The sequence below is a fragment of the Talpa europaea genome (genome assembly GCF_964194135.1).
Source record: "Talpa europaea genome assembly, chromosome: 11".
NCBI lineage: Eukaryota > Metazoa > Chordata > Mammalia > Eulipotyphla > Talpidae > Talpa > Talpa europaea.
In genome coordinates, this window is record NC_140078.1 from 81932176 (window position 1) to 81958687 (window position 26512).

Consider the following 26512-nt stretch of genomic DNA (forward strand, 5'->3'; position numbering starts at 1 on the left):
GGAGCATAGCTCAGTGTTCTGTTGCCAATCGACTGTGTGACTCTGGACAGTGAAAGACCCTCTCAGTACCTCAATTCCCTGGTCCTTAAAAAGCAGTAATGGTAGGTAGTGATGGAAGACAAGAATAGAAAAAAAGGAGGCACCACAAGATCAGAAACCTGGCTCACCCAAGGAGGTGGGGGCAGAAGAGATTAGCATAAACGTAGACACAGTTGCAGAAACCAGTATCCTGAGGGCGGATGCCTATAAAGCATAACATCCAAGCAGGTATCAGACTGCTGTCTAGAGCACAGGCCCAAGGGTAGAGATACAGAGATTGAGCCCAACAGACCCCAAAGGTAAAGATATGGAGATTGAGCCCATTGTAGAATCTCTGGTCTCTTTCAAATTCTATATAGTTATCCAAAATTAGCAACCAGCTGACAACTAACAGAAGACTCTATCAGTGCAGTCTGCACTGGCTGGGGGCAGCACTCCTACTGCCCACCTGTGCCTATGCAGGTGCCTCTTCTCACCAACTCTCTCCCTCTTGCAGGGCAGCAGCTTTCTGCCTGCCCGTGACCTGTCAAGGCCACCCACCTGCAACCAGGCAGGCCTCTTAGCAAACTTGTCCCTTCTGGGGGGCAGCTTTTCCTGTCTGCTTGTGTCTCTGCAAGTGTCTTTAACTGTTTTATCCCTCCCCTAATAAACCTGCCCTTTAAATATAACTAATATCTTTGTCTTGTGGAGAAACTCACCTGGGAAACTCGCTATGTGTCGCTGAAACGGGAGCTCTGGGGAAACCTTTCCCAGAGCGAACCCGAGGACCCCACACTCTAAACCCAAAATGACAACAGATAGGATTAGGCAAGTCTGTCTGTCCTGCATCATTGCTTAACAGCACTTGTTTATTGGTAGACCTCATGCAACAGGTCCCCTGGTAGGCTGTACTATCTAGATTTGTTGTTAGCATGTACATTGTGATGCTGAGCTGCCCTGCCTGTTTTGGGTCTGAGAGAGGAGTAACAGAAGCTCTGATGCTTGCCTGTTCTCAGATGGGATAACCTGGGGGTGGGGTTGCACCTGGAGAGGGTGCCCTCAGGACTCAATTGAGTCTGGGTCACTTCCTTCTCTTTCCTTCCTCCCAAGGACTTGAGCTGAGTCTTTGTTAGATCTGCCTGGCAGTGACCTGGGAAAGCCAAGAAGGACTGGATAGGAGCTGGCTGGTCCATTTTACTTGTTCTAGTTGGTGACCCACCCAACTAAGGCACTACTTTGTTGTTATGGCAGCCTTTCAAGCTGGCACTTTTGCTTATCTGGCAGTAGCAGTGACATGGGTGGCCCAATTAGAGGACTGTTCTGGAATCTGCCTCTCCTTTGTGGAGTCTTCCAGCCCCAGCCTGTCCCTGCAGATAGGAATCCAACCCCCTCTGCTTTCCACTCTACTACCTCACCTCCCTTTTCTGTGGAAATTTCAGAAATGGATTCTGAGGAGGGAGCTAGAAGATGTGCTGGTTCTTAACCTTGTACTGAATTGGAAAAAAGTGATTTACAAAGAAATAATACCATCCTTTGCAGAAAATACAAGTAGTTTCCATTTTGTTAGCCCCTAAGGAATATGGGGTCTTTAGCTTAGCACCTGGAACATTTGGTCCTCAACTGGTTATAATCTTTAACTATATCTTGGGGAATAATTATTATGTGAAGTTTGAAGAATGGTGCAGTAATTCTTTATCCTCTACAAAGTGTATTGGTGATCTATCATGTGAAGATCTAAATGGAGTCAGTATTTTGAAAGCTTTATGATCAATGGTGAGTTCTTCCTACTTTCATCTGTCCTACAATTCTTGGAGATTGAGTTTCTTGAAATTAATGTGGCATCGCTCTTGATTATCATAGGACATGTAAAACATACTAAGCATGGTTCCTAATGCTGTGTGTGTGTAATGGGGATATAGCGGTGACGTTGAGTTATTCTCAGCAATTAATTACTAAGTGCTTTCTGAAACATTAGATTTGTAGCTTTTAATATGGTAGTATGACTTCTGCATATCCATGTTACTTTCTCTGGGTTCTACATTATGGTTACCCCAAGTAATTGTTTTTTTTCAAGTATAATTAAATTTCCATCGAAAGTTTATTGCAGTTTGACAGAAATACATATTTTCCACAACTCAAATTCATTTTACTTAAGATAATATATAGGGCCTCCCCGGTGGCGCAGCGGTTGAGCGCTGGGTTGCGAAACTGCGCGCGGCCTCTGCGGCGCCGGTTCGATCCCCGGCTGCTCCCCGGCCACCAGAGGAGGGTCCCACATGGCGTGCAGACCTCTCCTGCCGCCCGCTGCTCCCCTCAGCAGTGTACTTCGGTCCTTCTGCCTGCTCTGCTCCCCGCTCTGGCTCTGGTGAATTCTCTCACCCTCCCGCGCTTCTGACTGTACCCAGTGCATGTATAAACAAAACAAACAAACAAACCAGCAAACAAATAAATAAAGCATGCCTCTATAAAAAAAAAAAAAAAAAAATTAAAAAAAAAAAAAAGATAATATATAACATTCTTCCTATTTATTTTCCCTCACCACCATCCCTGTGGTCCCTTGTCTCTTTCCCTGCCCTTTTAATCTCAGAGCTCTCAGGATGTTTATGTCCAGTATCTCTTGAAAGTGTTTTACTTTGTCAAATTGTCTGTTACATGAATATTTGTTTTTAATTTTGTTGCTTTTCTGCATGTAATTTTTTGAAATTCCTTCCATTTCGTTGAAAATGGTTGCATTCCGTCTTATGGCTGTGTAATATTCCATGGTATGTATATATCACCTATTTTTAATCCACTCACCCACTGAAGGAGATTTAGACTGCTTCCACGTCCTAGCAACTGTCAATGCTGCTGCTGTAAATATTGCAGAACAAACAGTTTTTGTGTTGATGGTTTCATATTATGTTTATATAGACCCAAGAATAGAATTACTGTACCCCAAGTAATAGTAGCCACTTCATAGTTTTGTTCCTTTTTCTTATAGAAAGAGTCACCTCTCTTTTCAGAAGACCTGATAAAGCTTGTTGAGGGCAGGAACTGTGGCCTGTTTATCAGTGTATCCTTTTACTATACAGTAGGATTGCTAATTTATGGCAGTAGGAAGCTTTAAAGTCCATTTTTTAAAGGCGTTCATCCTGGCATAGGAAGACAAGTCAAACAATTGGTGATCAGGAATTGTGTTCTGCTTTGATTAATGGATCTGCATGAAGGTGGTATCAACCACTGATGTTCAAATTTGGCTGTAATTAAAATCACCCGGGGAGCCTGGAAACCTACCAATGTGTGGGTCTCACCCCATAGGATTCTGATTTAATTGGCCTAAGTATATGCTGGGGAGTGGGAGTTGTAAAAAGTCTTCAGATGTATTAGTCTGCTTGGACTGCTATAATAAGATACCACATACTTGGTGACTTACAATAGAAATTTATTTCTTGAAATCCTGGAGATTGGAAAGTCTTAAGTTGCTAGCAGAGTAGGTTTAATTCTGAGACTTGTCTTGTGGATGGCTGTCATCTTGCTGTGTGTATACACAGAGCTCTTACTATTTCTTATGAGGACACTACTAATGGATCAGTACCCCACCTCTGTGACCTCATTTAACCTTCACTTCTTCCTCATAGGCCTCGCCTCTGAATAGTCATGTTGGGAACTAGGGTTTAAACATAGGAACTTCACATGCAATTTGCGCAACATGGATGGCGCTGGAAGGGATCATGCTCAGGGAAATAAGCCAGAAAGAAAAAGAAAAATACCGGATGGTCTCACTCATAGCAGGAATCTAGAAAACTTAAATAAGGGACCAGGAAAAAGAATAACTATAAGAAAGAAAATATCAAAATCAGCAAATAATTATGAACAAGAGACACTCTATAGGGGGTGGGGGGCGGGGAAAGGAGGGCTTGGGGTCAAAATAAGGGGGTTGTAATTGTATGGGGAATATAAAAATAAAAAAATTTAAATTAAACATAGGAACTTGGTGAGGGGTGGGGAGGAGACAAAATTCATTTTATGACACCAAGTGGTTCTAATATGCAGCTGTTATTTTGTGTCACATCTAAGAATCTTGGAAATGAGCTTTGCTGTTCAGGACTGTTTGGGGGACTACAGATTTTAGAGGCCCCAGCTCCCTATAACTTTGTGCTTCTCCATGCTTTGGGTATGAGTATGTCCTCGAAGTCAAAAAGGATTATTAGAATTTCAGCCACCACATCCATCTTCCAAAAGAGCAGGAAGAGGAAGAGAAGAAATCTAATTGTCACTGTTCCTAGCCACATCTAGCTGAAAGCAAGGTTGGGAAATGTATTCTGCTGTAGTGTGTCTCACCCGGCAAAAAACTGGAGTTCTCTTATTTGCGAGAGAAGAAAACATGGATATTTCCTGGGTAGTCAGCTGTCTCTGCCACAGCTGATTCATACCATGCTAGTGCCACAGCTGAGGTTGCAGATCCTGTCCACACCCAGTCATCTTGCCACTGTTCTGGGGAAAGTGGTCCCTGATGATGATTGGGAAACAGCTGATGGACTAGGGCAGTAAATGTTTGGAAGATAGAAGAAGCTCTTTTCCTGTCTCTTGGCTTGCTGCATGAACAAAAACAGATTTTCTGGACAACAGTCATGAGAGCCTATGGGTTTTGAAATGAATGGATCAGTTTACGGTCACAGCTAGAGCATATTTTCAGCACTTACCTTACTGACATTTTTTTTAGCATTTGACACAACTGATCATGCTCCCCTTTCTTAAACATTCTCTTTCAGGCATCGAGGTCTTCCTTCTAACTTTCTGCCTCGTTTTCTGTCTTACTGTTTAGAACTGGGATTCCTCAAGGCAGGTCTGAGGTCCGCCTCTCCCTGCCTTCTCTTCTATATTCTTTCCATGCGTCTCTCCTCCATGCCTTGGGCCTCCATGGTTACTTATTATGGATGATTTCAAACCTCATATCTCTTGCTCACACTTCCTCTGGTCTCTAGATCCACTCATCCAATTTTCAGCCGCACAATTTTCGAGCTATCAAGTGCGGCATTCCCTAAACTGCATTCCCAGGCCATCATTAAATCTTCTCAGTTGCTCCCTTGCCATAACTCTGCCTCCTCCACCCTGCTCTATACTATTGCCAGATTTTTTTTTAAATTTAAAAGTGACTTAAAAAATTAATAAAAACATGCCTTTGTTAAGACATAATTTGCCCACCATAAAATCTGCCCAGTGCAGAGGTACAGTTCAATTATCTGTAGTAAATTTAGATAATTGTACAACTATATCAGTCCAATTTGAAAACACTTCTATCATAAAAATAGATCTCTCTAGCCAGTTTGTAGTTAGTTTTGCTTTCCCTCCATAGTCTTAGAGAGCCCCTCATCTGCTTTTTATTTATTTCTGGAATTCCCCTTTCTGGACATATCATATAAGCAAAATCATAATTCCCTTCCTGGACATTTCATAGAAGTTAAATCATAGATACTTGTTTGCATTTGACTTCTTTGACTTAGCATACTATTTATCCATGTTACAGCATATATCACTGTTTTGTTTTTTAGTATTTATTGTATGATTCTATCACATTATATGTTTGCTTAAAAGTTTATAGACATTTTGTCCTCAAGAACTCCCTAGTTAGGTCACCTTCTTTGACCAGGAGACACCATAGCTATAGGCTGCATTTATTTCAGTGAATATTTTATTGTCTATTGGTGTCAAATATCCACCCCGCCATCAGAGCAGACAACAATCCCCTACTCTATCCCACCTCCCTCCTGTATATTCCACAGTGCCTAGAACATTGTAGCTACCCAGGGGAAAATATTTAAGGAAATCAGTAAATTCTTGCCAATAAAACCTATTTTTAGAACTAGAGATAATTCTTCAAAAAGTTAGACTTGGGTAGATTCTTTTTAACCTCTAAATGAGTAAATGTATCCATATTGCTTTCTTCATTTATGTCCCAGAACCTGTGTAGAGCTGACCACATTGAGAACCAGATGTGAGTCCTCTTCAAATTGTATTTCCATGGCACCTCTCAAAAAGAACAAGTACAGGCTCTTGTTTTAAGGGCTGTCCTGTTGGCGTTATAGTCCATTAGCTAAACTGCTGATGCGATGCAATGAGAGCATCAGCACTGGATGTAATTTCCTGACTGCATTTAGAAATGTGGTGTGTACTTTTGGAAGCTCTTGTATAACCACACAGACCTTCAAAAACAGTGATGGTGGAATGCTCTGCAAAAGAGAATTAGCCAATTTCATGCATTTTTGGACTTGGACATCAAGACTTAGAGTGGATGAGTACCTTGGCCAAGATCACAGAAATAAAAGCCAGTGGTTGTCAGAGTGTGGTTCCACCAGCACTGTCTGCATCACCTGGGAAATTGTTAAAAATTCAAAATCTCCGGACCTTCTGACAGACTATGGGGGAGGGGCCTAGGAAGCTGTGCTTGAACAAGCTTCCAGGTTGTTCTTATGTAGAAGTGTTCCCTCACGCCTCCGGGTTTTTATGAATTTTATGAGACTATAGTTTCTTCTATTCTTCCCTCCCCCCGTTTTTACCCCTCTTGCCCCCACCTCCCTTGCTGTATGCCTCAGATCTGTGGTCAGCTTTCTTATGCAGAAATTTGAAAAGTTCTTATCTAGGCCACAGTTAGATCTCTTACTACCGCTCCTCTTTGTTGTGTCCTCTCTATGCTACGATGCTTCTAGGGGAAAATAAAGAACACTTTGAATGCAGGGACAGTGCCCCTTAGGACTTCACTCGGTTATTTCGGTGGAAACCTGAGGCTGGGGGCCCATTTATGACCTGAATTGTTGCTTTTTTGCTCCACATGCTAGCTCCATCTCTCCATCTACGTGGGTGCTAGGCCAGGGATGCTTTCTCATCATTGGGATTTAGCCAATGTCAGAATGTCTTTTTTTTGTGTGATTTGTTATGTATGTTTATAGTACAAAGCAGAGGCCTAAATCAATCACAGAGGTCTCCAGGTAAATTCCTACCTTGTCAGTGAAAATGTGAACAGTGAGCATTAAGACTGATGGGGTACAGAGTAGGCTGCCCCCAAATGGGCCACTTTGACATATTGATTCTTTTGAACTAACATTACTTAAGAAACAGCCAGTGCAAAAAGAACACTGTAGTACTCCATTGTCCTTGAAAGTAGTGATGAATTTCTCATGTGAGAAAAATACCTTAATTGTAACAGGATAGAAGGCGTCTTTATCACCAGAGATAGGGAATTTAGGGCTATGTAAACAGTTACTCCTTTTTTCTTTTATTGTCTCCATTCTCCTTTGTCTAAAAAGAACATACAAAAGCAAATGCTCTGATCATTCTGGCATCTCATATCTATGGAATGTCCATATGTATGATGTTAAATTTTTCTCTGCTGTTGATCTCTTTTATGTCAATATTATTAGACCAGCCAAAAAACCTGGAAGGGGATATAGAAAGAAGTTTTGTCTCTCCTACAGCTCCCTGCAAGAAGGCCCGTCAGCCTGGGGCCACCCTCAGCCAGGAGGACTTGTTCCCCAGTCCTCTGTTGCTTGGAGGAAATAGCTTGGGTCAGCAGGTACCTCAGTGGCTATGGCCCTGGTGTCTGGTGTGGGGACAAGGGCTGGGCCTCACAGGGTCAGAGTCTTGCATCTCTCCAGAATAACATGTGCGAAAAAGGAGTCTTTGTCAGGATTACCCTGTCTTGCAAACTTCCGGTCAGCATTAATGGACTTTTCCAACACACTGACCCCTTCTGTATCCTTTCCTTTTATATCTGCTCCAACCTGGAGCCTGGCTGTTGGTGGCTGGTGTGCTCCATGCCACACTCTCCCACTTCTCTCAAAGTGAAGATTTATGCTTTTCAACTTTCAGATACTAGAGTTGAATCTTCATGAAGCTGTCAGGCAGATAGGGGGAGAAGTCCACTTAAAGGTTACAGATGTGAACAAATAAGCCCCGGAGATGCAAGACTTGGAGAGCAGTGATAGGTAAGGGTGGCAGCTCTGTGTATATGCGATATGGATGTAAGAGTGTGTGCGCGTGGTGTGACTGCATGTGGATGAGTGAGGAAACTGACTGGAAGTTTAAAAATGTGGATGTGAGTATATGAGCATGGCCATGTCTGAGTTTGTATGCAGGTGTGACTGTATGTGAGTGCAGGTGTGAGTACATGTGTGAGTATGTGAATGTATGTGCGCACTTCTGTGCTTTCTAAAGCAGTGGGGTTTGCTTGAAGGATAGTATTAGGTGATGATTTGTCCTCAGCCCTCCAAGGAAGGGACCTGCCCCTTTGCATAATTGCCAATTTTGGAATTGGGCAAGGGTGCCCCCAAGAAGCTGGCTTGATACGAAGATGCTTTCTTTATGGGTCCATATGCTTTCTCCTGTCATTCTTTTCTCTTCCTAGGACATTCTTTGGTTTGCTAACATAAAAAATAAAATATGCTATCTCTGTATATAATTAAGTCCACCTACACATCAGTCAAATTGCATACTAAAACTCAGGCATTAAAATAAAACCTAGGAATTAGGTTTGTCTTATTTCTCTAGAAGGAAAGACCTTTAAGAATGTTTCTGGATTTTATCTAGCAATTTCACTTGGTGTAATGAAGCCTAATCCAGAGATGTGGTTAACTTTCCTATTGCGAATGAAAGCTGTGACTTTCAGATAGAGCTGCAAGCTCCTAACAGTAGCACCTGACAGAGCTGTGACCCTGCAGGAGACCAAATGTAATTTCTTTCCTCCCAGGGCCTGTGACCAACAGGAATTGCTCTTCTTGATGCCATGCGGACAGCAGTAACCTGTATGTGACTCAGACTAACTTAAGTTTCAAAAATCAAACTGAAGGGATATTTAGTCTGTCATAGTTTAAGATCAGATATTCTGCCATCAGTCCCCTCTAAATACAAAAGAATTTTTAACCATCTTTAGAAAACAGGTGCATTTTTGATGACCTTCCTTAATGCACACGAATCAAACCTGTGCATTTGCATTTAAGCTATTTTAGGAAGCTGTGGAAATGTTTTTTTTTTTTTTCCCTTCTAAGGCAGGAGGTTAGAATTAAGATGTCATTTTGCTATAGGTAATGTGAAAAATCATGAATGTGTCCCCATAGCCTGCATAATGTGACATCAATTGGTTATTCTGTCATCCTTATGGGGGAAGAAATCCAGAATTCATTTCTTTGTACTAGCTTCAGAATAATGTCCTTTGGAAATACATGGTTAGTTGTCTGAACAGAATGTGTTGGGGCAGCCGCCTCTAGGATTGATGAAGGCTCGTAGATTTTTTTTAATCGATAACTTGATAGGAGCATTAAGATGAAGATTATCCACCCACCCCATATACACCTTGAAAAAAAAATTGGCTACTTCCTGTGTAAAGTGGCATGTTATTATTGGGGGGGAGGGGGCGGATTGCTGTAGCTCTTCCTGGCCTGGGGGCCACACCAGGTGCTGTACTTGGGGTCAAGTTTCCTACTCTGCACTTGGAAGGATAATTGCTCTTAGTGCTCCTACTGCCAGGAGTAGCATCTGGACATCTGCGGTCACAGTGACATTAAATATAGGTCAAGTTAAAAACATCTGCTCCTAAAGAGAAGCCTGGATCAGCACTGAAATAATTTGACTGCTGTTAGCTCAGACAGTCCTAGTATTGAAGCAGTTTGGTTTTACCCACATCAAGGAGTAGACATGGAAATAGAAACTTAAAAGATTCTTGTGACTCTGCTAATCTAATGTCAGATGCTGTAACAGATCCTGATCAGCCGCCTCATTAAACTGGTGTCCTCATTCATGTTGCCGCCTGATGTGAGCGTGCTTTAGGTGCTGAGGGACGCCAGACTCCTTCCCTCTTGTCTTTGCCATGCCTGGGTGGGGTCCCGAAGCTGCCTTGCTGGTTGACATCCCTCCTAACCTGTGTGGTGGTGGAGGGGGGAGTGAGAGAGAGTGGGGTTCTGTCTCTGTTAGAGGCCGGACCTGTGTTATTTCTGCTCTCATTCTATTTGACTAAAGCTCAGTCAAATGGCCATACCCTAACTGCAGGGAAATCTGGGAATGTATTTTGACTGTGTCCCCTGGAAGAGGAAGGAAAGAATTTGGTGATGAGGTCCTAGTTTAAGCCAATGTCTCTCAAACTTGAGCGGCATCAGAGTTACCTGGAAGCTTAATACAGCACAGCTACCTGGGCTCTTATCGCAGTGTTTCTGGTTCTGCAGTATTTCTGATTCTGGTGTGCGGCCCAAGAATTTATATTTCAAGTAACCTTTTAGGTGATGTTGGTTCTGCTGGGCTAGGGACCACACTGAGATACATGCTAGTCATGAAAATGGAGGTATATCTTTGTTATAGTGACTGAAGAGCTATAGGGAAGAAGAGGGTGATGGCCTTAGCTGGCCACTTGGATTGTTAAAAAGAAAAGTGGAAAATATTAGAGGAATTGGAGTTTTGGAGGATTGAGGCATCAGATGAGATGGGGGCACCTGGCTCTGCAGGAGGAGGAGGTTGGGCATCTCCCTGCCAGGCTGTCAGCTCCTGTAGCTCTCTTGCAGCAGGAGGGATGGCAACTAAAGTACCCAAGTGTAGGCACGGGTGAGGTGACATGGAGCAGTGACAAGGGGGACATTTTGTGAGAATCTGAGGAGAGATGTTCGATGGTGGAGTAAACCAAAGCTGTAGCAGTTATTCTGTCATCTGAGGTTTACTGTGGTATCTAGGCATCAGGTGAAGTGGTGGGCATTGTACCAAATCCTGATGGACCTGGCCCTCACTTGGAGTGGCCTGATTTTAGGTCCATTCTGACTTAAAGACTCAAGTCCTCTCTCCCTCTTTGGGTGGTCAAAGGGGGGCTGACTTCCCTGGGGTTCCTGAGAGGGACTTGATTTCTCACTCCCTGTATTTGAAGCCTCCAGGTCAAAGATTCCTTTGCTTGATTTCTTCTTTGCTATGAGGAATGGGCTGGGGAAAAATTGATGCAATGTGGTTTCTTTGCACAGGTACTTCGTGCTGGATTTTGACGCTGGCATCCTGCAGTATTTCGTGAATGAGCAAAGCAAACACCAGAAGCCTCGAGGAGCCCTGTCTTTATCCGGAGCTATTGTGTCTCTGAGCGATGAGGCTCCCCACATGCTGGTCGTATACGCTGCTAGTGGAGAGATGTATAAACTGAGAGGTACGTGCTTCTGCTGATTTTTCAGACCGGTCCTGTGGGCTACACACATGGTTACTATGGTGACAACTGGGAGGGAATTTAATCACCTTTATCAGTTTGCTGTATTGGAGGGCTCTGCTGACTGACAGTTGTTGCCTCTCTTACCCCTGGGGTGGGAACATGAAACTGAGATTAGGAATTACTTGTCCTAATTTACTGAGGAATTAAGGAGAAAGGAAAGGTGAGTGATTGCAAAGCCCACTGAGCCTTAGGAATTCTGAAGATTTTTAATATTCACTCAGTATGTGTTTTCTTTAACCTTATAGTCAAATTTGAATGTTCACTATAGTGCCCTGTGGGGCTGTGCTATAAGGACAAAGCAAACCTTTTAAGGATCATGGTGCTTTCCCTCCCTCACCCTGGTTTCTCTAGGTCCATCTGCTAGTGAAGGACCCCATCATTTACATTTTATTTAATCTGTTGGAGTATTAAAGGCTGCTGAGAAGCCAACCAGTGTTAATTTCATTTTATGTTTTTCCCTTTCTCTTTGCTTCTGGACAACTTGTGTCACTCAGCCTGCTTCCTTGTTGGTGCAGACAACTCTCAGGGGAGCCTAGCATTTAACCATAACTGTAGCCCCCCGCCCCAACCACAAGACACATCGATCACACACGTTTTCAGAAATGTCAGACTTGACAGCGGATGTCTAATTTGATCATTGGCCCATTCTTCCAGGGTTTTGTTATAGTTGTATTGTGATGTTTCCTCTGTCAATTTTCTTCTAATGAAATCACAAAATAACAAAAATTCAAACATATTTAGCAGTACACACGCATGTGCACGCACACACCTACAGAGACCATGTTAAGGCTTGAGGAAAGGTAGCCTGTATTAAGTTTTGGGGGTGGCTGATAATTCTGCCCACTTCCATGTAAGTGGTGAGTACAAAGGGAAGTTCCTCTAGGTCCCATGGAACTGACCAAGATAGGTCACACCTCTGTCCAGTTTGTACTACTCTATCTCGAAGTTTTACTACCAGAAGATGGAATAAACTGATGTTTCTGTATTATGCACATACAGGTTGTATTTCAGAGTCTATAAAACAATCCAAAGCCCTATGAAATAAAAATGCCTATAGATAAGTTTTTCAGTTTTGGGGAAATGTGCTAAGATTCATGTTCTTTTAGGTTCGTGTAGTATGCACTCCAGCCTGCTAGATTTATATGGTCCTTGGTTTCACTTTGCTGTTTATTGCTTAATAAATTGTCAGAGCAGAAACAATAGCAGGTGAAAAACTTAATGCCCCACCCTCCCCCAGTCTGTGGTTTATAAAATGACACAAAGCCATACAGAAGTAAAATCCAGTGCATTTCACAGTTGAGCCATTTCATTTGCTTTTGAATTGCTAGTATTAAACGTCAGGTTTTTTTTTTTTTTTTTTTTTTTTTAGGGTAGTTTTAAAAGCAAATGTAAAATTGTATTGCTGTCAGCTATAGGAAAAAGTAGGATAGATATCTGCATCTTTAGAGCTGGTGTTGGTTCTTCTCACAGGTCCTGGTGTGAATTTTCACGTTTCACATTTCCCCTACATGGAGAGTTGAATCTTGGTGCCCTTAGGGGCACAATTTTGGGGGAGGTTTTCTATGCTGAGCCTTGGGATATGGCCACAAATTGGCAATTTTCAAGTTCACCTGGTCACTAAGGAAAAAATTCACCTGGTCTTAGACTGTCTGGTGCTCGAAGTTCTTCTTAAAGTTTAAGTTGAGGTTTATTGAAAGACAATTATGCCCGTTTTTTATGAACAATTAAAATTTCCAGAAGGCCCCACACCTCCCTGGTGGCGCAGGGGTTAAGACACAACCTATAAAGCTGTCCGCAGCCATTGCAGCACAAGTTCGATCCCTGGCCAGGGAGATAGCCATATGACACAGCAGACCTCTTCTGACTTGCCCCCTGCTCCCCTTGGAAGTGTATTTCAGTCAGTCTGCCTGTTCTGGTTCCCACTCTGTCTCTGGTGAATCCTCTCACCGCCCAGACCTCTGGCCTGTACCCCAGTTCTTGTATGTATAAATAAATAAATCTGTAAAAAAATATTAAAAAAGTTTCCAGAGGGAATCATGGTTTTCTACATAGTCAATATTTAATGCACTTAATATTATATTATATTAAAATATTTATGCAAGTTAATTATGCAATTCAATTGATTAAATTTTATTAGAGCCTGTTACTTTTCTGAATTATTTTAAGAAAAATTTTTATATTTGAGAAATGGGAGTAGAGAAGGAAGATAATGACTGCAGTTGATAAAGACTCTTTGGGGGAAATTTGAGCATCTCTAAGGGCAGCATTTGGCATCTTGTTCTATCCGATCATAATATGAATCTTTGAACACAGAATAACATGACACTTCACCTGAATGCTTCCTTTGTAGATGCTACTAATGCCACAGTCCTACTCCAGCCGATAACAAAAGGTTCTGAAAACTGCTTTGATTCTCATATTAGTCTCATATTAGGCACTTTAAAAAAATAATCATTTTCCCTTCTCTGCTGCCTTTTTATAAAAGTAAAAATGACTGTTTTTATAGGAGGTTGAAAGGCAAAATTTTAACATTTTCTGAATACATACATTTCAGAATACATTTTTAATGTGGCTTAAGAGGAATTTTCTGTCCTGATTTGACACACACACACACACACACGTAAGTACAGGCTACTTGAGAATATTATGAGCATCATTTACATTTCCCTGTTTTCGCTCTTTACACCTTACTCCTGCCCCCCCCCCCGCCCCACTTAGGTGGGTGTAGTAATAAGTTGGATGTGTTTGGGAACAATTTTTGCTAGTGTTTTTCTCTATTTTAGCTGCTGATGCAAAAGAGAGACAGTTTTGGGTGACTCAGCTTCGAGCTTGTGCCAAATACCACATGGAAACGAATTCTAAGGTAAGTAACCCCCGGGGAAGCCTGGAGGCACTGGGATAACTGGCTGTCTGCTCTTCTGCCCAGTTACCTGTTTCTTTAGGGAAGCTGGGTTTCACATACGTTCTTAAGTTTTATCCACCATAATGGAATTCATACTTGTCTGGTTGCATTTAAATTTAAAGCCAAGAGAAAAGTAATAGAATTTGCTCATCGTTAGAATGAAGAAGCATGTGTTCACTTTATTCGAACTGATTCTGGAAGGATTTCTTTGCTTTCTGAGTTGTCAGTTTAGGCAGCTGTTAATTGGTCTATTGATGATTTCATTGTGGAGGCAGAGTAGTCAGATTTGCTGTTCACAAAGGCTTGTGGTTGGCACTGATCCTTAAATAAAACTTGGACCCCAAATTCACTTTGTATTCGGCAAGGAGCTTTTGCAGTCTGAGTGGAGTGAGTGATAATGTTCTTGGGTAATTTAGCATCCACATAGGAATTAATTTCTCAGTATTCAGTCTGAGATCTTGGATGAGATGTGTGGGGGTAGGGTATAGACATTTTCATTTATTATTTGGAGGGTTTTCTATCATTAAAGTATAGGAAGTAACTATAAAATTTATTCAGGGCAATTAATATTTGTTAACGTTCAAAGGACTACCTTTTTATATCATTCCTGCAAATTTAGTTACTCTCTCTGGTTGCTGTTTTTACCTGTATTCCATGTGTTTGATAGAAAGACCCACACTTAAATTTCTGACACTGCCATTTACTATAACCTGCCTGCTGTCTTGCTCAGGGTTGTAGAAACTGCCTTGCTTAGTTAAATTTCCTGTCCTGCCACCAAATGCAACCTGAAATGATTTCCTCACAATGATTTGTTTATTGCTTTTTTTCCCTAGAGATAATTTCTTTCCCATGACTTGCTTAATATAGTCACTTTCATTGTAATGCTCCCCTTGATTTGCCCAGAACAGAATCTGGGTGACTGAAGGTATGAGCCTACTTCTAAAGCTTTCTCCTCTGTGGTCTCCTTTATTTTCCAGGAATTGTAGTAGCAGTTCCAGACATTTAATCAGTATTCTATAAGCACCTAAGACAGTATACGTTTGTGTGTGTCTGTATATGTGCATGTATGTGTATATAAAAATATGTAACTATTTAATATATATCCCTTTACTCTTCATAATACAGCAGAAGTGGATAAAATGAAAAGGACATCTAGTCCCCATATTTTCTCATTAGAGATAATTGCTCCTAACTGATCTTGTCTGTCGTTTTGGTAAGTTTAGTCTTGGTAGAATGTAATATGGATATATCTGTATATCTACGCCTATTTTTTAAACAACTGGGACCATTTAATGCATATTTTCCCTTTTTTGGGTTTTTTTCACTTACTAATTTGTTTTGAAGTTCTTCCCCTATTAGATACAGGGATCGACTACACTCTTTTAGGGTGACTCACTGTTATTCTGAGGAATGAATGTCTGTGCTTTATAAGTCCTCTACTGGTGGACATTTGGATTGCATGATCTATAATGAACACATCTGTTCATATATCTTTGTGCCTCGAGGTGTATATATGTGAATTTATACCAGTGGAAAGACAGGTCATAGAGTATGTCTTTAAATTTTCATAGGCAGGCCTTAAAAAAAATTTTTCATAGAGAGGCCCAATTGTCTTCTGAAAAGTTGCCCAAATTGTACTCCCACAAACACTACATATAAAGGTGCTTCCCCTATCACTGGCCATGGCTCTTATTAACATTCAGTGTTTGACAGTCTCATGGAGAAAAATAACCCCATAATTTTTATTTTCACTTTTAAAGTCATGACTGGGGCTGAGTATATTTTCATTTGTTTATTGGCCACTTGTATTTCTTTCATGTCACCAGCCCGTTTATATGCTTCTCCCATTTTTCTATTGAGATCTTTTTTTTTTTTTTCTTGACATGCGTGGTATGTGTATTAAATATATTTGTCCTTTGCCTGTAATTTGTACTCTGGATATTTTCTCCTAATAGGTTATTTATGTTCTGATTTTGAACACATTGCTATGTAGTTCAATTTATGAATATATTCGTTTTTGGTTTATATGCTCTGTAGACAGGTTTTCTCTGTGCCAAAATATGAAAACACTCTTTAGAGTTTCTTCCAGTGAGTTGAATAATGTTTAAATATTGATTCATCTGCAGTTTATTTTGGGAGTGAGAATTGAGGGGGTGAAACCAAAAGTTGAAGTGCACTGGTGTTTTGATGAATCACCAGAGACAAGGGAAGGTGAAGACTTCGTAATGTAGTAAAAATGAGGAAAACTTGAAGGAAAATTTGACTTCCTGAAATATTTGCTTGTTGGTTTTAAGAACATGATCTTTTAATATTATCATCAAAATAAATAAATTTGAAGTGAGGACCTGTTGGATTACTTACTTGGGAAGTGGAGGTGAGTGCTTTCCTCACTTGTTTATAGCACACCTACCATGATCAATTAGAGAATAATAATTTTTTTAAAAGATTTATTTATTTATTTATACAAGCACTGGGTACAGTCAGAAGCGCGGGAGGGTGAGAGAATTCACCAGAGCCAGAGTAGGGAACAGAACAGGCAGAAGGACGAAGTACACTGCTGAGGGGAGCAGCAGGTGGCAGGAGGGGTCTGCGTGCCATGCGGGACCCTCCTCCGGAGGCCGGGGAGCAGCTGGGGATTGAACAGGCCCTGCAGAGGCTGCGGGCAGCTTCGCAACCCAGCACTCAAACCCTGAGCCACAGGGGAGGCCCGAGAATAATAATTTTTAAATTGTGAACATATAATATTTAGCAGAAGCATTTTTTTTTACTTTTATTTTTTCACATGTCCCGATCTTTTTCTTTTTTTTCTTTTAACATTTATCATTTAAAATTTTTTAAAAACAATATTTGCTTCCCCCCACCCCCTCAGATTGAGTCCCCATAGAATTTCCTTCCACAAGGCACCCGTGCACCATCACCACAGTCCCCTGTGCTCCTCCCTCCCTCCCTCTGATCCCTCTCCCTCCTCCTCCCCTGCAGGATGTCTCTGGTTTATAATTGTCTGTTTTTGCTTTGTTGTGTTTTGTACTGTTATTTTTTTTTTACACTGATGTCTTATTTGGTTCCCCTGTATTCCTGTTATAAGTGAAACCATCCAATATTTTTCTTTTTCCTTCTGGCTTATTTCACTGAGCATAATTCCTAGCAGAAGCATTTTTGAAGTACTAAAGTTGCTTAGGCAGAAATTAGTAGTGAAAATGAAGTTAGACTTAAGTGAATATAAACTTGGCATCCAGTTAACTGTTGGATGGCTGTTTAATTTGCATCATGGTCATTAGGAATTAGAAGCTCTGTCTTCTCTTTACTGAGTTCTTTTTCACTCTTTCTCAGCAAGTCAGATCCCTTTCCAGTAGATTGTAGAGAATAGTCTACCTACAGATGCTTACAATTTAACTTTTTAAAAACTTTTAATTTTTTACTGATCATGTTCGTTTAGAACATTGGGCATGTTTTAAGGTTATGGGCTCAGACCTCTTCAAAAGTATGTTGCTACACCATAACCATCTCCAACAATTATCCTTCATGTTTCATTTGGTCCTTTCCACCCTTTGCTTCCACAGTGCTCCCCCTCTGGTAGCTTCAGTTCTGCAGTCAGATTCCAAGCATTTGGTTTAGTTTAATTTTGTCTGTCCCTTCATATTTCATATGAATGAAATCATTTGATATTTGCCTTTTGTCTTCTGACTTACTTTAGTTAGTATAGTCCCCTTGAGTTCCATCCACATTGTTGCAGATGGCAAGATTTCATCTTGTAATAGCTGAGTGGTATTCCACTGACATCTTTATACAGTCATCAGTTGTTGGTCACTTAGGTTGTTTCCACAACTTGGCTATTGTAAATAATGCTGCAAAAAACATATGTCCCCCCTTTGAACAGGTGTTCATTTCCCCCAAAGAAATACACAGATTCATTGCAATCCCTATCAAAATTTCAGTCATTCTTCAAAGAAATAGAGTAAATCTGAAATTTATATGTAACCACAAAGACCCTGAGTAGCCAAAGCAATTCTGACTGAGAGTGGAGTCTTTACTTTCCCAGACTTCAAACCAAACTACAAAGCTATAGTAATTAAAGCAGTATATACCAGAATAAAAGTACATGCACAAATAAATGGAATAAAAACTTAATTCATGTGTTCCCTGTAACAAATATTAGGCTGATGAAATGGTGTTATCATTTAAACTGCAGAATAATCAGTTTCTGGAGTTCCAAATGGCTTTAAAGACCTAGATTCACCTCAGTCAGTTCCTATCCAGAAGTGAAAAAAAAAAAATGAAGAAAAAATTGTTTCCAGAGACACCTTTTATTCAATGTAAAGACCTACTTTCTATTCAGAGATTATATTGCTTTACTTTTGGAGTTAAAATAATTTTTTTAATTGTGGAAGATGGTAGAGTATTACTTGAAATTGTCTTTTTAAAAAATATTCAGGTTTATCAAGGTATAGTTACATAAAGTAAAAAGAATGAGTTTTAAGTGTAAAGCTCATTTTTTTGCTTTTTTAAATTGGAAGACCACTGTAACATATAATGCACATGTGTGTCATTAAAAATCAACATTGGGATGGGAAGAGAGGCTGGAGGAGGCCCAATGGACTGTTGTGGGACCTTTGGTGCTCTGGTGGTGGGGTGGTGAACCAAAACACATCCAAAGAGGTGTAAACTTACACTGGCCAAACCCATGCAGTGTTCTAAACTAATGTAACACAACAAAGATTTTTTTTAAGATAGAAAAAAGGAAACTGACATGTATATATATACTTTACTAACTTCATCGCTGAAAGTTTAATTCTATCCTTCACTATTGTCCTCTTTGTCCCAATTTACCCACCCTGTAATTAGTCGGGCATTTGAAATAGTTTATAATATTCATTGTATTTGAAATCTTTTCTCTGGACTCCTGGCCCCAGACCTGACTCCAACTTTGCATTTACTACTTTGGGTTCTGATGATCTAGTTCCTGGTCTGACTCTTGCACTTGATCCTGTGCTCCCTGAGAGAAAACACTTGACTACCATGTTCATTTAGGAGAACACTAGGTTTGGGGAATCTGGGTGAAGAGCTGAACACAATGTAGTTAGATCAGATTGGTGTGTGCCTATAGCTCCTTGTCCTTGCTAGGTAATTGCAAATTAAAATGGAAATTTGAGGGTGCAGTCTTATGCAGATTTGGCCATGGAGGAATAGGATTGTCTAATACAGGATTTTAAATTCATTATAAGTCTTTGGAGGTCTTGGCCGTGCAGCAGAAGTTGCTGAGTTTCAGGATTGTATAATATAAATATTCATGCCAGAAGCTGCCCAAATTGCAAGTACTTCTTTTTTCCCCACCTCCTAGAATGATAGTTGGCATACTAATTCATCCAAGGCTTTGTGACATTGGAGCACTGTCTCCTCCATGGTGATTTGGGGGTGATCTGTCCTCATATGTGAGGTATACCACTCTCCTCTCCCTTGTTGCTTTGAGGCAGCTGATGTCCAGGAAAGACTTGCTTGTGTTTATACAACCTGCCTGGGACAGCTGACACCTGTAATGCAGTACCTGGCCCACATACCCTGCATTTGCCATAACATAATTCCCAAGTATATAGCGTGTCTATCAGGGCTTGGCAGGACATTGGGCAGTGAGAAAGGAAGCTGAAGAGTGACTGGCTGGCCTGGCAACCTGGCTTCTGTTGGCTGGCTCCAAGTCTTCTCTGACCTGGGAGAACTTGCTCTGTGTGTGCCGTCTGTCCCGGGCTCTGTACTTGGTTGAGTGCGCTGGAATGGCTGGGCCAGGACGCTCACCTGGTTGCTCCAACCCTGGTGGCTGCCCTGTCAGGTGCAGTTGCCCTTGTTTGAGGACATTCAGAGACTTTATCTGGGGAGGAGTGGGGGAGTTGTGGATTGCTTCTGAGAATTAGAAATCTTATCTGTTGTGGGGGATTTAGGGGGGAATTCTGACTGTATGTTAAATCCCCAGTCAGATGTCAAGAGTGAGGAGATTGGAAGCTACTGTTTAATTGTTTTGCCAACAGTGTAGAATTCAGATGGTGAAAGCCTACAACTTTCCTGGCTTTCTGCTGCCCCAGGGTGTGAGTCAGAGGGCTTTAGGAGGTGCTTTATGCTTGGCTAGGATATATCGCAACAGGAAGCACCTGCTTGCAGAGACTACCCCAGTGACATCTGTGGAATCTGAAATCATGCTGTGACCAGGGCCTTCAGATGTCATCCAGTCCAGTGTCCTGACCCCTCCTCACCCCACTCTTTACATAAAAATGCACACCAAAATATTTATGCCAATATGAAGAAAGAGGTTGATTTTTCTCAAAACAGCATCCAATTTTATTCACCCAGAAAGGGCACTGCTGGTAATGTGTTGACTAAAAGCTAAGAATTTGGGGATACTCTGACAAATGACAATGAATTTCTCTCTTTTATGATTAATCAAATACGAAGCCTAGTAGAATAAGTTGCACTAACTCAGAAGTAGTGGAATGGCTAAAAAGTGGAAAAGGAATCCAGACATCCTTTGTTCCAGTTGCCCAAAAACAGTGTGTAGGGAAGAAGGACAAATGGTAGGCTCTGTGCATACATTGTGCAAAAATGAAAAATGATGTAAGAATTATATAAAATAAAATAAGATAAAAAAAGGTAGGCTCTGAAACTGTGCTGTTGAGTAAGGAGGCTGTAGCCTCCTTAGCCTCCTGTAGCTATTTAAGTTAATGGAAATTAGATAAAATTTAATATTCAGTTCCTCAGATGCATTTCAAGGGCCCAGGAGCCACATTCTGTTGATGGCTGCCATGTTGGACAGCACAGATAGAGAACTTTTCTATCAGAGCCCTGTTGGGAGGGCTGACAAAGCTTCTGTTAACACTTCATGGATTCTAAGATTTGGTAAGAATTTACCAAAGTCTAGTTTAATATCCTCTTCGACTATGGACTTTTTTTTTTTTTTACACGAAAAGGTTGAAAGATGCTTCCTTCATCCTTCGGTCTGACCACCCCCCCCTTCCCTTCCTGTCAGGAATTCTGCTTTCTGGCTTTGGCTTAAATCTCTGGATCGTGCTCACTTCTCTATTACCTTGTCTGAAGGCAGGAACTGATGTTCTCTTATGGGTGGCTTCTGCTACGTGCCTATCCGCAGCAGTTGTTTGCTAAGAAAACATCTAGTACGGGCTTTTAAGAGGAGCAGAGGAGCCAGGGAAGACTGATGGAGCCACTAGTAGCACCTCCTTCCTAGGCAAACCTCACATCTCTTCTTGGCATTGGGTGCCTGTCATGTTCAGACCCCTTCTCCACCTCCTGCACTCAGCATTTTGGACAGGATGTTCCCCAGGCACTTCTTGCTTTTGTCCATGTTTCCTCTGCTAGGAATGACTTTCCCTCTCTGTTCTGCACATGGAAAGTACCTGGTGGTTTTCAAGGCTCTTCTACTGACGTGATACCTCCCTGACCTGCTGGGTAAGAGTGGATCTTCTATCTTTTGCATTCCTACTTATGTCAACACTCCCATGTATATATACCAGTATTTACAGTGTAACTCACACACATGCACATGCCCCCCCAGGTCTTGGGGGCGGATCACAGTTCTGTCCTCCATACCTGCCGCTGTCATGACACATGGTGCTGGGTATAAACCACCTAGTGCATTTTAAGCCCTGTATCCTCTTTCCTCCTGCTCCCTATTAGTAGTAATAGTAACAGTGGTAGTAGTCGTTTTGGATGTGGGTTCCTTCAGCTATATTCAACACACCACATCTATTTTCCAAAGATGCATTTCCCTAATGATTAATGATGCTGAATGTCTCTATGTACTTAATGGCCATTCGTATATTTTTAATTGTCTATTTAAAACATTTTAATTGAGTTGTGAGAGTTCTTTATGTATTATGGATACTAGAACCTTATTAAGTATGATTTGCAAATAGTTTCTTTCATACTATGGCTTGTCTTCATTTTTCTCATCTTTTTTGAAATAAGCAAAATTTTGGAGAATAAAACAGCCTCTGGTATTGTGGGTAGAGAATTGGAGTCAAAGGACCCTGCTCTCTGGCTATGTCTAGGTTACAAACTAGCCAAGTAATCTAGAGTAACCTAGAGTATCTTTTGTCTTCTGTGTCTCCTTGTCTGTTTCCTGTTGTAAAATTGGACAATAATGGCATCCACCATATCGGGTGGTTATAGGAATAAATAACATTAAATACTTGAAAAATACCAGTTTTAATGACTCGAATTCATTCTGTGTTTCAAGGTGATTCGATGTTGAAGATGGACCACTTGGGAGTAGGAGCTAAGACTGTCTCCTAAAGACTGATTGTAATGAGTCTTAAAGGGTTGATGCACTGACCAGATAATGATGTTCTTATGTATCAGAAAGCTCTGGTATAATCCAGAGTACTGGACAAGTACTGGATTCAAAACCAGCCACTTGGGGCAAGTTACTCAGAGCCCCGATGCCTCATCTAATGAAACTGAGACAGTTGTTTTTGATGTGAAGACTGAATTGTGGGTGTGGTGAGGATTAAATGAGATCACATCTGTCATGTTCTGGCTTTGGAGTCAGTTGCTAGGTTAGTTCCATAAGGGTGTGGGGCTGAAGGGGACCTGGCCAAGTTGGGCCTCAGGAAGTGGTCACCTCGGGCAAGGGCCAGAGTGGAAGTGCTACATGGTTGTGAAATGGTATATTTCTCATAAATGAGGTAAAATGAAGAGAATTTTTTAAACATGTTTAAAGAAGCAGGAATGAAAATTGATGAAAAGCTTTTCAAAAGGGGTTAGGGACAGGTGTAAGGCTAGAGCCAATCAACTAGTCAAAAGAAACAAAAGCACACACACGTACGCACACACGCGCGTGCGTTAATTATGTTTGTAATTTAAAAAAATGCAGCCAAGGCTGTCCTCTTAGGCCACCGTCAGTTTGGTCTTATTTTCTACAGGAAGCAGCTCTTCGCTGGGCTGTCACTGATGAACCTGCCTCTCATTACAGACTTCCCTTGAAAGTCTTAAAACCAAATGTCCTTGAAGATATTCGATAATTCCAGATTCCTGCCAATTCAGATTAGGCTTCTATTTTTGTTACTCAAATTGATTTTACTTGATATGAATTGTTCAAAGTTTAATGCTCTTTAAGGGAAGTGTTCTCCTCCCCCCCATTTGAATTAAACAGTGATTAATGATGAACGTGGAGTGGCCTCTTGCTCAGCTGAAGCCTGTGGTTTCGGGCTGGGTGCCTGATTAGCAGAGGCAGCACCAGGCCAGACTCTCTGAGCAGGCTCAACTGCAGGTGGCAGTGTGAGCAGACGCCCCTGGAGGAGGTGGGTGTGGGTCAGAGCCACCCACCGGAGAATACCCTACAAGTCCTTTGTCCAGAAATTCAACTCCTGCATCTTACTGTATAATATATTCTAAGCTGATTCAATATTTTAAAACTGTTTTATTTCCCCCAGATTGTTGGGTAAAAAGTAAAAAAAGAAATTGCATCTCCACTCAGTCCCTGGGCGATGAGGTACCTGAGGTTCAAAAGCAGAGACAGTTGTTGAGGGTACTGTCCCCTTCCCTGTGTAGCAGGTCTTGGGGATGAATAGAATATCGTGGATTTAAGCTTGATAAATTCTAGTAAGTAACGTTAGACAAGCTCATCCAAGAATTTACTCTTCCCTCGGCTCTGTCTTCCTGTTTTCTGCTGTTGGGCAATTTCGCTTTCGTGTTATATTAAGCTTGGTGTCATTTTTCTTGTAGAATTTTTCACAGATAATTACCTTTTGGGTACTTAAAGCTAAGTGTAAAACATCACCCTCCTAAACACACCATCAAATTAAGTAAATAAAACAACTTAGGAGCAGTTTTTATTAAAACAATAAAGTTTGGGGTTTTTTTATTGTCTTAATAAAGTGCAACAATTTTGCATACCTTCTCAAGCATAATTCTCAAATTAGGCTGCTTGTCTTGCCCAAGAGGAAAGAATGAGTCAGGATGATTATCTCAGCTCAAAGGGATCTTCGAATGAGAAACAAAAAATTTAGAGGAAAGGGGCGCAGTTTTGATTAAATAGAATTAATTTATTTCACCATTTCTCTGTATTTAAATAGGACTTGGTTCCAGATTAGTTTGGTTGCTGTTTTTTCTATCTAGAGTTTTGGTGGGTGATTTTATATAAATAGGCCTCTGAGAAGTTTTGATCTGAGGCGGGATAGGAAACTCTGAACACATTCTGCACTGAACTTCATTGTAGACAATAATAAACATAAATACTTGGGTGCAGGGAAGAATCTAATATAAGATGGGGGGTCAGCTTTTTGGGGCAGGATTGTCTGGCCTTGTTGTGCTGACCATAAATAGGAGGTAGGCTTAGAAAGAAGGGACTTGGGAGGAGAATTTAACCAACACTGAGTGTGTGCCTTGATGTCTTAGCTACATGATGGAGGTCATGGGGAGTGGCCACATGGAACTTATACTTCTGTGGGGAGATCCGCAATAGGTAGATATGTACTGTGTGAGGTAGTGATGGGAATGAGAAAAGAGTGAAGATTTTAAGGTTTTCCTACTCAAAGATCCCACATACACAATATTCTTTAAAAAAAAAAAGTCATCATAAAAGGTCAAGAAGTTTGTGGAAATGTTCTAGAGTAAATGAAGCTAGAGACAGGATAAATGTGTGCTATCCCTAAACTGGATCTGATTTTGCATTCACAAACTTGGAATGGGGAACAACAGGCTAGATAAAGGTAGTTGATAACTGCGGTGTGATTTTGTAAGAAAGTATCTTTTTTTTAAGAAAGACACACGGAAGTGGTAAATACTTAGTTGTGAAAGCACCTGCTATATGTAATGTCCTGAAATAGTTTAGGGAAAGAACATAATTATGTGTGTACATATTTATATAGAGGAGGGAGGAAGAGGAGAAAAGGCATGCATGATCAAATAAATGGGGTGAACTTTAACAGCTGGTGAAACTAGATGAAAGTGTACATAGGTGTTCTTTTTTTTTTTTTGCATGCTTCTGTAAATTTGAAATAGTTTTCTTATAAAACATGAAAAAAATCATGCATAGTCTAATAATTCCTAAAATAAGATGATCTCTTTTTTTCATGCATAAATTTTTTTGAGGGGAAATTTCTCATCAGTCATTTGCTTATTATGAGGTTTAAGGAAAGTATTTACTTGCTGTTTTCTAGCTGAGACTACCCACTAAGGAAATCAGTTGTTTTCTGAAAGACAGAGAATTTGGGGAAAGGAGGTATTATTAAAGGGTCATTCATTTGGGCTAATAGGGAGCACTGGGTGGAATATTGGGCCTGGGAGAGTAGGGAGAGGAACGTACTGTGGAAGACAGATTCAGAAAGACTGGAGCTTCAGTGATCAACTACTCCCACATTGAAGGTTGACCTTTGTGGTTGGGCAATCTCTCTAGCCCATTCTCTATGCCACCTTAAAAATAAAAAACACAAAAACCTGGCTGTATTGAGACATAATTTCTATTATGAAAGAAGATTATATGATTAATAATTTTTTTGAAAATATAATATATAAAATGATTATGCCAATGACTACCAAAATTGATCAAAATGCTAGGCAGGGTGGTAAGTACTTCTAATAGTCATTATTTTACTTAATCCTTAGGAGGTCTGGTCTGGATAAACCTCCACCCTCCACTGTCTGAGTAGTTCTCAGATGGGTAGCTGTCTGATTCTGATTTGCACTTTTGGGTTCTGCCAGTTATAGACATACATCCTCTCTCACCCATGCTACAAATTTGATAATCCTGTTTCTCTCCTGCCGGTTTCAGTCCCATTACCATCTACTCTTAGCTGCTCTCACGGCTCTCTGACACCTACCTCAACAGCCTAGAGAGGTTATCAAAAAGCCCACCTAGGGTCAGGATACAGGAACACTTAAAATGGCTGTCTCAGTTCTATTAAGTGGTTAACACTTGCCTTAAGACTCTGTCTTCCCTCTGAATCTTCCTTGGCCAGATCAGCAACTGGAAAATGTTGCTGATGCCTGTTAATGGTATTTAAGATGTTTATTTTTCATTTATCTACTCGGCAGTTTATATTGATGGCAAGCTCTGCTACTTGGCAGATCTTTCTGTAAACCTCTTTGAATTAAAGAGCTCTGTTTCTTATGCATTGGACAGTAGACATTTATAAACTGCCTTCTGTGTGCAGTACACTGTCCGTGACACTGTTTTACAGTAATAGCATAAAGGCCTGTAGTTCTAATTCTTATAATATAATGATGTAAATAGCAAATGAAAACTACTTTTTTCCCTGTGGAAATAGTGGCTCAGATACCACAAAAAACACGTTTTTGCCCCATAATACTAAATTGGACACTGTATTTCATAAGTTCCTTCCAGTATACCACCTGATACAAGTGTTTATCAACCTTGGCTTTGTTGTGAG

General features: G+C 40.8%; 1 protein-coding gene across 2 annotated transcripts in view; it reads left to right on the plus strand.

Annotated features, from left to right (window-relative positions):
- Nucleotides 1-26512, plus strand: part of OSBPL10 (oxysterol binding protein like 10) — a gene marked incomplete at both ends in the record, with an annotated part of 223312 nt that overhangs the window by 64543 nt on the left and 132257 nt on the right. For both annotated transcript variants that reach the window (XM_084248144.1, XM_084248145.1), the window contains 2 exons: nt 10986-11161; nt 14005-14084. In XM_084248144.1, the coding sequence (XP_084104270.1) occupies nt 10986-11161; nt 14005-14084 (256 nt within the window). The remainder of the gene's footprint in view (nt 1-10985; nt 11162-14004; nt 14085-26512) is intronic.